Here is a 15,000-nt window from a genome sequence, read left to right on the forward strand (position 1 = left end):
AAGAAAAAACATAAATCTCTCTGAGACCATGCCAGCAAATAGTAGGAATCTCTCCCCTCTAATGCAAATGCATGAACCACTGATACTTTTACCAGACAATTCATTATTTTCTCAGGACACAACAGAAAAAGTCAAGGACATCTTAATAGACTGCAAAAGAAATTATTTTTTCCCCTCCCCACAAAAAAAAACTGAGGAGGAATCTGAGATCACTTGAAGATTGCTCCGGAGATGGCATTAAAAAAAATCTGATGGACTATGCTGGAACCTGTATTCTTACTGGAAAGCTAAACATAAGTAACCTCCCACGGATGGTAAAGTAAATTCATTCGACAGTCAATGTACAATCGTGAATGACCTCTTCATAAATAGCATTTCCATTGTGCCATTGACGGGTTATGATTTCGGTAAAAGCTATTCTGAGGCTCCTCTTCCTGGTTGGTACCGTTGAGGTGATCCTGTGGTATGGAACATTTAAAGGGACCGAGGCGAGTTTCTTTGCTTGTTTCCCCTTCTTTCTCTATTCGATGTCGACTGTTAGAATTTATTTATATATTTTTTGTTTTCTTTTGCGTTTTTCTTCTCTCATTCCTGCATCCTTTTTAGCTTTTTATTTTCGTCTGTTTCAAAGCAGCTCACATTTCCCGTTAAGGTACTTTTATACAATTAGATAGATAAATAGATGGAGGATATTGTGTGTGTATATGTATGTGTGTGTGTGTGTATATATATATATATATATATATATATATATATATATATATATATATATATATATATATATATATATATATATATATATATATATATATATATATATATATATATATAAAACACCTGTATCGTGCTACTGAGTTATCAATAGAAGGATCCCCAGTGATACGTTAAGGTACTTTTATACAAATAGATAAATAGATGATATTCTTGTATTATGTGTGTGCAAGATATATATATTTATATATAAATACATTTATATATATATATATATTATATATATTATATATATATATATTATATATATATATATATATATATATATATATATATATATATATATATATATATATATATATATATATATATATATATATATATAGAATATATATATATAAGACGAAATATTTCTACAAATACATTTCGTCTTGCTAAACATCCTTCTATTGATATATATATATATATATATATATATATATATATATATATATATATATATATATATATATATGTATGTATGTATATATAATATAATATTATATACACATGAAGAAAACACTGTACGTTGCTAACTTATATCTCCTTATACGTTTGCATCCATCTGAATGATCCTATCCTTTTACTTTTATTGTGTTTTAGATCATTTATCATCACTTTATTGCCATCATTACAATCCTTCTCCTCTTCTTCCCTATCTCTCCCTGAGTCACAGCTCCTCCTGGTCTTTCCATTGTGATAGCTCCGTCATTTTTCTCCCAACTCTTTCTCTATCTTCATCTGCCTCGGCCATCGGACACTTTTAATCATATGTAAAATAGTTTTACACTCAAAACAAAACTTAATCTACCATTGGGCGTCTGCGCTGCGCCAACGAAACGCTGGCCAATTTTACTGGTTGTTAACGGAGTCTACCGCGAAAACAAGGGTTAATTGGCCATAAATCTCCGGGGATTTCATTTCCATACGTGACCCAAAACTCAGATCAAGAAGATGCCCCAGACACGGGCCCGTATGACTGAACGAATAATATCTTCTCTGCTATTAGCAGGAAAGTAAAAGTGTTTTTCCCATCAGGCCTTCCGGAGCGCCGATGTACGATGATTGCCATTTTTTCACTTCCGTTGCTTATGCATTTGCGCGTTCTTTGATCGCTTCGAAACTTTAGCGCTTGTCTATCGTAATAATATTCTTTCTAATTTTCACCAATAGAAATAAATTTGCAACCTAAGAAACTGGATATGAACGACGTCTTTGCAATCCCGACGTGGCAACCGAATGAACTTGAATTAGCGGAGAAAGTGACCAATCAGATTCCCTGCGGTTCGTCACGTGACTTCCCTACAACAATGGCGGGAATGCTTCGAGTGGGACGAGTATAAAAGTTTAAGAATGGCGGTGTTCCTACAAGTCGAGTTGTCGATTGTGAACCTTTGTACTGACAGCAGGGGAGATGCGGCTGCCGATAGCGAAGCTGTTGTTGGTGTTCGGTAAGTGGTTGTTCAAACGAAACACGAGAGGACGAGGATTACCTGTAACGAACAAGGCAATGAAAACGCACCGCCGACGAGAGAGAGAGAGAGAGAGTTCCAAACGGGATTTATTCAAAGCGAAGGAAATATATCTAGTGCAGCGGTGACTCGGTTTTACCCTGACAAGGAGGAGATGAAGAAAACAAAAAGCAAAATGATTCGAGACACGAAAGCGAAAGTGGATCAGTGGGTCAACGGCTCTTGGGGCCCGTTATCTCGTTTTGCGTTCAGGATCGTCCTCCAGATATCTCAGACGTCTCTTCAATTCCTAGTAATCCTTTTCACAACGTAGACTTTGAACTTCTCGAGAAACTTTATACAACTTCCGTGCAGTCGATAGTTCGCAACAAGCTGTTTATGCAAAGGAGATGATTCTCAAAAAAGTAGAGACAAACATCATGCTCATTCATATATGACTGTATAGGTCCATATGTGTGTATTCGTAAGAATATGCATATGCATGTGAATATGTATATGCATATTAATGAAGTCATATGTGTCATGTTCAGTCATTTAATTAGTTCAAGCTGGCCAAACCACGTTTAAAGAAGTTCGCAAAATCAGAAAATTTTCCTGAGCAAAATGAAATGGGAAACTTTTTGCATGACTTTAATGAGAGAGAAATTTATTCTTGCAAATTAAAAGTCGTTACCGAGAATCAGCTGATTTCAGAACTATCCTTAGAATACTTAAACATTAAACACAGTAAATTATTCTATGATGAAGTTCATTCTTCAATGAGAAGACTTCTGAAGCCTGGTTGTACATTACTCACTATCCAAAACGTGAAGAAACAACTATGCTTTAACCGCCCCTGAATAATGGCAAATGTCCTGTGCACAATATTTAGTATCCATCATACTTAAGAGACATTAAAGTTTCTTTCTGACAAAACTTTATATATAATATTTTTTTATATATATTATATATATATATATATATATATATATATATATATATATATATATATATATATATATATATATATATATATATATACTATATATATATATATATATATTGTATGAATGTATACATACATACATATATGTATGTATATATATGTATTTATATATATACCTGTATATATATAATATATATATATAACCTGATCCATTTTATGAAAAATGGCCTAGTGCAGAAATAACGAATAAGTCAAGAATTAGAGGACAATGAATACTCAGACCTATCTCACGAGAAGTCACGATTTGGAAATACTTTTCTTATCCTTTCGCAAAAGCTTAAAGACTTTCTTGAAATTCGATTAGTAGTTTATTAATACCTCCAAATTTGTCGTCGAAAATGCGAGAGAAAAGACGACTGCCGACTTGATAGGCGTAACTGAATTCATAGACGACATAAATAGACTTTCGATCAAAAGATGGACTTGAAAAGATTCGTAACTCTCCAGGACTTGTCGAAACTGGAATCTCGTTTAAGATATATGAGGTTGTCTTAAGATCCTCTGTAAAATCTGACATATCTGTTTTCTGCGATTTGCTACAGCGGACACAACACACACACACACATGTGTATGTGCGTGTATATATGTATGTGTGTGTATATGTATGTATATGTATGTGTATGTATATATATATATATATATATATATATATATATATATATATATATATATATATATATATATATATATATATATATATATATACTGTATATCTTGAATATGCAGTAGGCCCTGGATGACGCTAACATTCTCATAAAAATCCTAAATACAGTCCTCGCCAATCATTTCCTCAAACCTCATTAAGCACCGCATGAGGAGACGCAAAATTAATGAGAGACTGCCAACTGCTACTTCCTGTCTTGTGGCACAGTGACGCAAGACAAATGGTAAGCAATCAATAATGCGCTTCGCCAAGCCCTGCCTTCCTAGTGCAGAGTCTTGGAATAACATTTGCATGTCATTGTTGGCTTAGCCTTCATCCTCTCGAACGCTCCTGTCGCTTTGCTCATTTTCTGTTTGTTTCTCGTACCCGGTAGGATATAGCGTCATGAGATAGTGAATGGATTATATTTGAGTCGATATAAAAAATTTGTGAAGCATAGTATAATGGTCATTTCCGTCGACAGTTCTCTTTATACTGTCAGCCTTAAAAACTCTAATTCCACCGTAGGTTGTATCCGTTGCAGTTTTCAATTTCGAATGTTTTTTAATTACTTAATGTTATTACCCTATAAATGAATTAATCCAATTCACCGCCCCCCCCCCTAATAAATCCTTATTTACCCTTGACGAAACCGAGCCCCTGCAAGTACAAGAACAGAATCCTGGGGAGGCAGTTGAAAGTAACTGGCAAAATGACCTTGTGAATAATCGTAAGTCATCGAGTTTTAATGTGTAATTTACTCGCAGGAGAGGAGAGATCGAAAATCCCGTCAATTTGACGCAATGATATTCCTAAATTCTGAATGTTTTTCTGTCTGGGGATTTTCCATCTTCAAGTGGTAGCAGACATTTGCGAGGTGTGGGCAGTCAGGAAAAGCAGATGACGTCAGAAGATTTTTTACTTATTGTTTTTCCAAATTATAATATTTGCGTTAAGGAAGTGTGAAGATAAACCGTTTATTGTAAAATCAGCCATCACTAAGGCGATTGTCATTTTCATCATCAGCTTCATTTGACGACTTAATTTTTATCATTTTTTCAAACTGTTTTTTTTTTCCACTGCAGCCGCATCAATCCTTGGAAGCCACAAGACAAACATCTTTAAACAAATTTTGCCTTCCTCGGATGTAGCCGAATAAACATCAAACTTCTTCTTCTTCTTCTTCTTCTTCTTCTTCTTCTTCTTCTTCTTCTTCTTCTTCTTCTTCTTCCACAAACTGAAGCTGCAAGTTGCAGATCTTCGATTTTTGCTTCTTCCTTTTCTTGCATAACCAAAAGTTCCCGACGTCTGATACCGAAAGTTGCAGATGTTGCGCCTTCTATAGTATTCTTCTGTTTATCATATCATATCATTTTACAATGCTTAGTCTCCTCCTCATCTGACCCCCTCTCCTCATCCTCCTCCTCCTTCTCCTCCTCCTCCTCCTCCTCCTCCTCCTCCTCCTCCTCCTCCTCCTCCTCCTCTTCACCGTGACTTGCATCTTCCCATCATCATCTTCGCAATCATCTTCCTCCCTGTAGCAATACGGTCTCAGGGTCGGTTACTCTTCCTCCATTTACGACTTCCCTTTTTTATTCGCACTCCGTACTTTCCCTTTCGGACGAAAAGCACGCCAACTACTAATGAGTCTTCGTCACTGAGGATCCTGGAGAGCTTAAGCGCTAAAGAGGCTTGAGCTTGAGATCTCGTCATTCTGATAAGCAGAGTAAGTAATGGCAATGTAACAAGTGTCAGATCTCAGCTCTCGTAATTTCGTTTCACTTTTGGCTTTGTCTACGATTATTCTGTCAGCCAGCGTTCGAGCACTTATTTGAATTAAGAAACTGAATACAAATCTTTCCGTTTCATTCTCAGACCTCGAAAACTTGACGGGACCTGTAATGGGTCGTCACAAAATCGTCTATACCAGAAGACAAGGGTATTCCCTGTAATTGAAAGAGATACCCATTTGGGGTACATATATTAAGAGTCTAAAATATCTGTTTTTTTTTTTTTGTGCCTTTCACGTCAAAAAATTTTGATTTACTGATTCTCGCCGTATTTCTGCACTTTCATATGATTTATATCGCACGTATTCTCTAATTTGCCCGGAATGGTGTCCTCGTTTTGGCGCCCCAGCCCCGCCACTCCCACCCACAGAGCGAAAAGAAAAAGTCCACCCGTTGATTGGTTCGCACGTTTTTCTTATCAGTAGGTGGGAGAATAAGTTAAAGGAGGGAACGGTGGATGGGACAAAGAGTGAAGAAAAAAATAAAACAATTAACTCCCCTAAAGACGAAAGGAGGAAGAGTACCAGTCAATTATAACATTACAGACCATTTGGGAAAAAAAGGAGGCGGGGGAGGGAGAAGGGGAATTCTCTAAAGAGGCGATTACTCGCCCGAGGCAAAGAAATTAATGTCATATTGCAAGCGATGAAGTCAGGGCCATTAAGACCATTAAAGCATGTTTTGCTTGTGCGTTAGGATGGCCGTTTGCTTGCATGAGTGTGAGCGCGAGTCTATTTGCATAGACAAACAAACTCGTCGTAGACGAACTCTTTGCCTTTTCGCAGTGTATACTGAGATATTAGATAGTCCCCTAAGGAACTCTCTTCCCATATATATATATATATATATATATATATATATATATATATATATATATATATATATATATATATATATATATATATATATATATATATATATGTATATATGTGTGTATGTATGTATCCCTAGGTCTCAACCTAATTACCTACCTACTTCTCTCCTCCTAAGTATACAAATTATTGCGGAGACAAGAAACATAACACAGAAGGATCGCCAAAACAAGAGCCATTAGTCCCAGACTGAAGTTATACAGAATCCTTTTAGGACAGACAGTTTATCACAAAAGTCAAAATGTATCTCCTGCTTTTCGACTATTGCTTGCAATCCTCTTGCTTCTCCTTATCATAGGTGAACATTTTGAATTTCAAATCACCTGATGAATTTAAGCAGTTCCTCAAGCCTGTTATCTGAAGGATAAGAATGCTGTCTGTTGGTAGCAATCAGTGTTGTTTTACAACTGCTCCCTGAAGAAAAGTTCCTGAACTTTATTATCTGAAAGTAAAAGTCAATAGATTCCTATAGCTGCTGGAGCAGAAAATAGTGTACCTATTATAAATCGGTTTCATTTGTTAACTGTTGTAGTCGTTTCTTGTCAAGCGACATGGAAATGCATTTCAGCAGCAGCATTCCATTGCAAATAATTGTCAAGGATGTCCAGAGCTGGATAAACAATGAGGCACCATAAACAAACCCACTGCCTCGAAAGGAGCTTCCTTTGCACATTAACTTGGGTATTTTGCCTGAATTGTAAAGGAGGTGTCACAAGGAACTCCCCCCGCCACTTCTCTCTCTCTCTCTCTCTCTCTCTCTCTCTCTCTCTCTCTCTCTCTCTCTCTCTCTCTCTCTCTCTCTCTCTTCTTCTTCTTCTTCTTCTTCTTCTTCTTCTTCTCCTTCTTCTTCTGCAACTTGTACCTGCGAGGAGCGGTTCATACTCGAGGCAAATTGTTCCTTTGCTTGTTGCAGGATGATAATGTCGATGCAGTCATTACTTTAAGTACTCCGCAATGCTCGTAAAATCGGTAATAACGGGGCTCTTTTGAGGGAAGATAAACAAACAATCCAGTTGCGTAAGAATCTCAGTAACAGGAAATTAGAGTTAAGAAAAGAGAGAGGAAAGAAACGAAGAATAGCAAGAGCAGATGATTGTTTTCATAAAAAAAGACAGTCGTCCAAATGATACTCTCCTTATTTAGGGATATTTGGCTGCTGGTGCAACATAGCTAAATAGCGACCCTTTCTCGTTCGTCATGACTACAGGATGTTTTCTGTCCGTACCTGAATTTCTCTCTCTCTCTCTCTCTCTCTCTCTCTCTCTCTCTCTCTCTCTTACTTATTCCGTGCTTCCAAAGCTCGAAATAGTCTGTATTGCTGGTATATACATATATATATATGTATATATATATAATGTGTGTGTAATCCCTTTCAAATTCCTAACTACAATCTTGAATCTTGTTCTCGCAGCGTCATTTTGCCTTTCTTATTTTTCACTTCGTTAGATAGAATCAATACTTCACAGAGAAATATTTACAGTTTATTCCTAAATATGTCAAGAAAATATGAAGAAAAATGTAGTTTAAATAGCAAAGAAGACCCCATGACTTGGCAACATTTTACTCTTTCTCGGAATTTTAGCGACAGAATTGTGAAAAAGACAACACATGCCTTGCAAATCTCTCTCTCTCTCTCTCTCTCTCTCTCTCTCTCTCTCTCTCTCTCTCTCTCTCTCTCACACAGCCTAGTAACATTCTGGAAATCCAGAACCAACACTTAATCAAGCTGTTTTTATCTCTTCTCATTGTCAAATACTTTTAGATTAAGCCGCGTAGAATGATTTGGGTATTCCGTCAAGGACTTGAATGAATTTTTTATCTTGTGAAGCCTTCACGCCCGTAAGGGTGGGGAGGGGAATGGGAAAGGGGGTGGTTTTACTGCTATCGGGAGGGAAGAGTTCCTGAAGTAGGCGTGCGGGAGCACTCTAACAATGGGGCCTCCCAATTAATGCTCTCACTTTCACTCCATTCGTCGGAAATGTGCAATTCGGAGGAGAGGGCACGTTCGAGGGACCCCACATTTAAAGGTGCTTCTTCTTCTTCTTCTTCTTCTTCTTCTTCTTCTTCTTCTTCTTCTTCTTCTTGTATGAGCTCGAGTGCTCATCAAAATCGGCTTTTATAAAATGAAGCACTTAAAGTGGGCTTTTGTGAAAGCGCTTGAAATGTGTCCCCGACAGGTGAAAAGCTTTAAACGAGAATTTATGGAACTGAGAGTTCAACAGGATGCTTGAAACGGGCGTTCAGTGAATCAGGTGAATAATATGTTCATTTAATAAATAAGCCGCATTGAGCGAACGTTCAATAATAGATGCACTGTCCAAATAATCTTCATAAAAATAATCACTTTACAAGTACATTCATCGTAGACAGATATACATGGAAAATCGTATAAACAAACAAGTGAGTTCTTGGACAGTTGCCTAATAAAGAGTAAAAAGTACTTTGTAAATATTCTCTTCTTACAGTTTATTCCATTCATAAAACGAAGTAGCATAAAAGATTTGCATGGGACCGTCTGTTCATATATTATCATGAAGGACATATATATATATATATATATATATATATATATATATATATATATATATATATATATATATATATAATATATATATATATATATATTTTGACATCAACATTGATTCACATATACAGTAGAAGCAGTCAGACCCTCTCATGTTTTAATTTAGGCATAGATTTTTAAATTCTAAGCAGTTCCATCTAAACTTAAGCGAAAGATGATTTTAATATCCAGAACCAGTCAAAATATAAGACCTCGACAAACTCGCGAGAAACTGAGAATTTCTTTTAAGCACGATTAAATCTCTAACGAAAATAGTCATGACTTATCATAACTGAACAAACGACTACCGGACTTCTCTCATCAGACACCAAAAATACGAGATGACATGACGCAATGACTAAGCCAGACCGCAGGCTCCAGAACTCGTCACTTTATGCAAGGCACCTGAGGAAGAAGAAGAACTGCCAGGACCTGGTCTCCAGGATATAGTCTTTCAGGAGGAGTCTTTGGTGACTGCTTGGAGTCTTGCTTCATTTACACCGCAAAGCCGCAGCAGATGCGTCATACCTCAGGGTCACTGTCTTCGCATTGTCTTCGGTCCGTGTCTTCGTAAAGAAAGCGAATGTTACGATCTGAGAAGATAGCACGGCGCAATTCTTTTGCTTTTTTTTATTTTTATTCTCCTTTTCTCGCCTCTGATTCCTTTCCCTTTTTCTTTGTTCTTCCTCCTATTAAATTTTCATATCCCAGATTATTCATGATATTTTCTCTCTCTCTCTCTCTCTCTCTCTCTCTCTCTCTCTCTCTCTCTCTCTCTCTCTCTCAAAGAGCTTTTTTCATTCCTACTTTCTTTCGACAGCATTATTATGCCTGACCCCAGACCTACCCTAACCAAACATAAGCGACAGAAAATACCAGATGAAATCTCAGTGAAAAATAGGCGCTTGCCCAGTCTTCGTTTCTATTTCATTATTATTAGGTCCTACGACCAGACTACCAAGACCGCATTAGTTGAATGACATTCATAACACGACAAGCATGGAAAATATGAATAGCATCATGGCATCAAGTCAAAAATCCGTCGAGAATAGTGAAAGATAGTTCACATGATCGGAAGTGACGTCATATTCCTTGGGCAAGGATAAACGCCGGGATGGAGCACCGGGCGAATAATACATACCTCACCACTCCTTCAAGGTCACGGCGAGAGCGTCCTTGTCTCGACCCAATTGAATTGCGCTGGGGGCGCTTCCTCCTTCGCTCGGAGATGCTCATATTTCTTTTTCAGACGCCCACGTAGGATACTGCTCTGCTACTGCTGTGTTCATTCTTCCTCTTGTGCACAGCGTCCTCAAACCCACCTCCGTCCTCCGTTTTTCTGTTCTTTCTACTCCAGCTCTCTCTCTCTCTCTCTCTCTCTCTCTCTCTCTCTCTCTCTCTCTCTCTCTCTCTCTCCTCTGCTCTTCCTTCCATTATCACCGTCCTTACTCCCGCTCATTCAGCATTTCTCTTCATTGTTTTTATTCATTGCTTATAAATCACGGCAGTACACCACTCTCCCTGATTCTCTTCTTCTCTGCCCCTCCACCAATACGAAATGCTCAGAAGCAGATGCAGAACGTTGATATATATATATATATATATATATATATATATATATATATATATATATATATATATATATATATATATATATATATATATATATATATATATATATATATATATATATATATATATATATATATATATATATATATATATATATATATATATATATATATATATATATATATATATATATACTGTTCGTTCATTTCCAGCTAAAATTTATTCTGCATATCTATTCATGCGAATACCTAGTTATTTTGAAAATCACTTTAGCAAAATAATGGGCTTTCCAACATTTCCACATAATAATAATACTTTGCTTGTTGCGTTAGTATATCGGATGTATAAATGACCTCTTAAATTTTGATTATAATTCCGTCGTTTCCCGACGTCACATTGTTTCGTCGTTCTCTCTTGTCGTCGTTGTTTGTCGTTAGATGAAGCACGGGCTCTCTTGCTTGTGCGTGCATTGCAGTCCGTAAAATTTTGATTCTTGCAGTTTCTCCTTTTATATAACCTTTGGTCGTGCTTACGTCTTTTGTTGTTGCCAGATGTGCAAGCCCTCACTCCGTTACTCTCGTCCATCTTGAATACAAATGAGGTTCTTTATTATCGCGGTGAAGTCTGTTTAAATGTTTGACTGGATATTCGACTGTCAGGTCAATTGAGGATGAACTGACGTTTCAATTCCTTAACGCTGAAATTATGTTTTCTAGTTTACACCATTTACAAACAGTGTTGACAGGAATTGCATCACCATACTTCCCAGGCAATTGGCAGTTTACGGAGAAGAATTACCGTGAAGCCAGCTCCTCCTTTTAGCGTAACATTCACCTCGATGCATTACTTTCTTTTTCATTTTAGCTTTCACTCTTTTAATGCGAGGCAAAGTATCTTCATCTGTTAAAGAAAATGAGAAAGATTCGTATCCTTCACCCAGTATATTAAAATCCTTCTCTTCGTGAAGTTATCGCAGTGAGCAATTCATCGAGATATCCCACTCAACGCCTGAGACGGGCGGAGAATTCCAAGAAGGCCGAGCGAATGGGATGTGCCCATTTTCCTTAGGCAGGTCCCGTATTAAGATGATGGCACAGTTCCTGTCGAACTCCGATAAACAACTGGTTGGTCTGCGTTCTTTCAATTTATGTTTTTCAATTAAATGCGTGTCTGTCAGTCTGTCCTTTTGCTGTGTGGAAATGAAGTAGACAGCATCATTTCCAGAGGACTGCTAGACTGTTGTGTATATCTGGAATATATTCTGAGATTAATCTAGAGAGAGAGAGAGAGAGAGAGAGAGAGAGAGAGAATTTCCCTTGGGCAAACGCCAGAACATGTAAAAGGCATCATTATCATTCTCTTTACACCGTGCCGAAACCTTCATCACAAAAATCTAGGAGTGTTGAGAAAACCCGTCCAACTTAATGGGCTCTCTGTTCAAAGCTGTTTTGTCGCGTAGGAGTTTCAGCCTCAAGATACTGTTGGTTGAATCTGCGAAGTATTTAATCTGCGCCTCCGTCCAGGTTTTGCTTCTTATTTAGCCATGAAATTTAAAGACCAGAGCATTCGTACGAAAACTGAAATTGTATTAAGCCAAAAAATCCATTCTTGAAAGAAAATGTGTAATAGAAAGAGTTCGATTGAAAAGGAACGCCATTCACTAAAAGGGCAGGTGAAAAATAGGGTCTGGATGTCGTTGGAGGTGGACTGGACTGGTTAGGAAGAAGGAGAAGAAGGCCAGCGGTCTGACGGGACCGTTATCGTTCTAGGTCACAGCTGGAACATCGCCCGCTCTTCTTCTCACCTCCGGGCAAAGAAGAACTGGAGATGCTCCGCTTTATGGGTCTAGTTTCATCTTCAATTACTTGGCATTCCCTCTGCGTCCACCACGCCTGGTCTGGTTTCGCTTGCGGAATTTTCTTTCGAAACTTCAACAGTGTGTACTCCTTTTTTGCACATTGTTCCATTTTACTTCCTTATTTTGTCTACGGATTTAATCATCTTTACCTTGGTTGCCATGCCCTTGGAGAAGTCACATAGGCTGATATAGAGGGTAAGTCCACACCTGCTTGGTCATATGTACGTACATGATATGGACACATTTGCTGCCAGTATATAACAACGCATACGAAAAGTAAGGACGCCTCTTCGTCTTCCCCAAAGGCATTGTTATCCTATTTTTCCGTGCTCAAACGCGGAACTGTGGTTGCTCCAGACACAGCCATGAGAGAAAAATGACGCTAAACGGAACGAGAGAATTTCTCGCGCGACTGCTGGATGCGTATCCGTTCTTTACCGGAAAAAATAGAACATAGATTAATGCAGGTTTTCCGAAAAGGCGGAAGAGAGATATAATGTCATATTGGCTTCGGAATTTGAGAAATTGACTTGACCATTGACGTAAGATGCGTAAAAGAAATAAAGTAACTGAAATCCAGTGAAGGTTCTTTGAGGACGTGATGCTAAACATGGTCAGGAAGAGGACTTGGCAAACCAAAGAGGTAGCAAACATCCCCCAAGCCAGTTGAAGTTGGTGATAACAATACTAATGATACTAATGACTTTACCTGTGGTACCTGGAGATTGAATCGGGTTTCGGTTCAGATTGGTTCATTGATAATATATAGATAAAAAAAGTATGTTACACCCATCCAGAGCAGAAACAAAACAAAAGGAAAACGAGTCGAAGATAAACATAGAAAGATCTGAAAATAAGCGGAAGGAAAAGATTTAGAACGAAGGAAATAAAAGCCAAACGGATAGATAAAAGAAAGAGCGAAAAGGTTACATTCGCCTACTCATCATCAACCTCATCAGGCCCCTCCATACTAGGTCACGTACCTGGACGGCCTTGGCTAATTCCATTGCACCTACCAGGAGTCGAAGTTTATGTTAAGTCAGTTATTCGTTTGCGGCTCTTTTAAGTCAGCTGTGTATACACTCATTTTTTTTATTATTGTTCATTTCGTTAGGTATTCTTCTGTACCCTCGCACTCACTCTTCTTTACTTGACACGCACCTGCATACCCTACACACACACACACACACACACACACACATATATACATATATATATATATATATATATATATATATATATATATATATATATATATATATATATATATATATATATATATATATACATATACATATAGTTTGTGCCCGGGTAAAAATTCAAGAATGTACATTTACCGTCTCACATATTATTGTACAAATGTAAAGTTCGAAACATCTAACGATATCTGATCCATTTGTCCCTAATTGATACATGACTCGAAAAACACCAGTTCATTAATAGGAAGCTAATCACTTCCAAATGAATACATATAACCTCGTGTGACATTCCACTTATGTTTCCACTGCTGCATCGGCGTAGAGATCCTTAACTTTTCAAATCTGTTTTTGTATTTGAGCTGCTTGTAGCCAACTCGTTTTGCCAGTGGCGCCCAGCAATGAGAACCGTTCAACTTGTCTTCCCGATACGTTTTGACAGTTCGCTTCCTAGAAAACCAGAGCTACTCTTATCACCAGACAATGCTGAGACAAAAATGGACTTTGCATTCGTTGTTGATGTTGTTGTTTTATTTGTAGTTTAGTGACGTCGCTTTTTTTCGAAGGCCAGTGGTCGTCGCCGACCTCGCATATGAGGCTACAAAACAACTGAGCCCTGATCAAAAAATGAACAAGATCCTGAACGTCTCCTTCACTTCTTGCTTCTAAATCGCTTCTTCTTATGTTCGCAGGGTGTGTTGGAGTTAGCTGGGCTAACAACGGATATGGCTACCTCCCTCCGGACAATCCCTTCAACCCGAATGAACCAGGTGGTTCATATTTACTAACCCCCCCAACCCCCGGGCCACCAACACGTCCCCCGCAGCCTCCTACTACGCCCATCAGACCTCCGCCCCCCGTAAGTACAAGTACAATTATTGTTCTTGCCTAAGGAATGTAATAGTGAACCTTCATTCATCGCAGTGTTTGGGGAAACGAACTGATTTTGATTAATATTCTTGATTCCCGACAGACTCCACCTGGGCCTCCGACTCAGCCTCCAACACGCCCACCTCCTACACGCCCACCAATAACACCTACACGTCCACCTCCTACACGCCCACCAACAACACCTACACGCCCACCTCCCACACGCCCACCAACAACACCTACACGCCCACCAACCCAACCTCCTTCCCCTCCAACTCGGCTACCACCCCCATCCACACCTTCCCGAACCCCTCCTCCGCCAACTCAGCCCCCTACACGGCCACCAACTCAGCCATCAACTCGCCCTCCAACACGCCCTCCAACAACCCCTCACGACCATCACCACGATCATCATCATCACCACAGCGA

At 38.4% G+C, this 15,000-nt stretch overlaps 1 protein-coding gene across 1 annotated transcript in view; it reads left to right on the plus strand.

Annotated features, from left to right (window-relative positions):
• The first annotated feature begins 2,054 nt into the window (after positions 1 to 2,054).
• Positions 2,055 to 15,000, plus strand: part of LOC136846523 (uncharacterized) — a 24,992-nt gene continuing 12,046 nt past the window's right edge. The window contains exons 1-3 of the mRNA XM_067117368.1: positions 2,055 to 2,201; positions 14,394 to 14,560; positions 14,675 to 15,000. The exon at positions 14,675 to 15,000 is cut by the window's right edge and continues 113 nt beyond it. Of these exons, the coding sequence (XP_066973469.1) occupies positions 2,165 to 2,201; positions 14,394 to 14,560; positions 14,675 to 15,000 (530 nt within the window). The 5' untranslated portion in view covers positions 2,055 to 2,164. The remainder of the gene's footprint in view (positions 2,202 to 14,393; positions 14,561 to 14,674) is intronic.

The sequence above is a fragment of the Macrobrachium rosenbergii genome, chromosome 15 (assembly GCF_040412425.1).
Source record: "Macrobrachium rosenbergii isolate ZJJX-2024 chromosome 15, ASM4041242v1, whole genome shotgun sequence".
NCBI lineage: Eukaryota > Metazoa > Arthropoda > Malacostraca > Decapoda > Palaemonidae > Macrobrachium > Macrobrachium rosenbergii.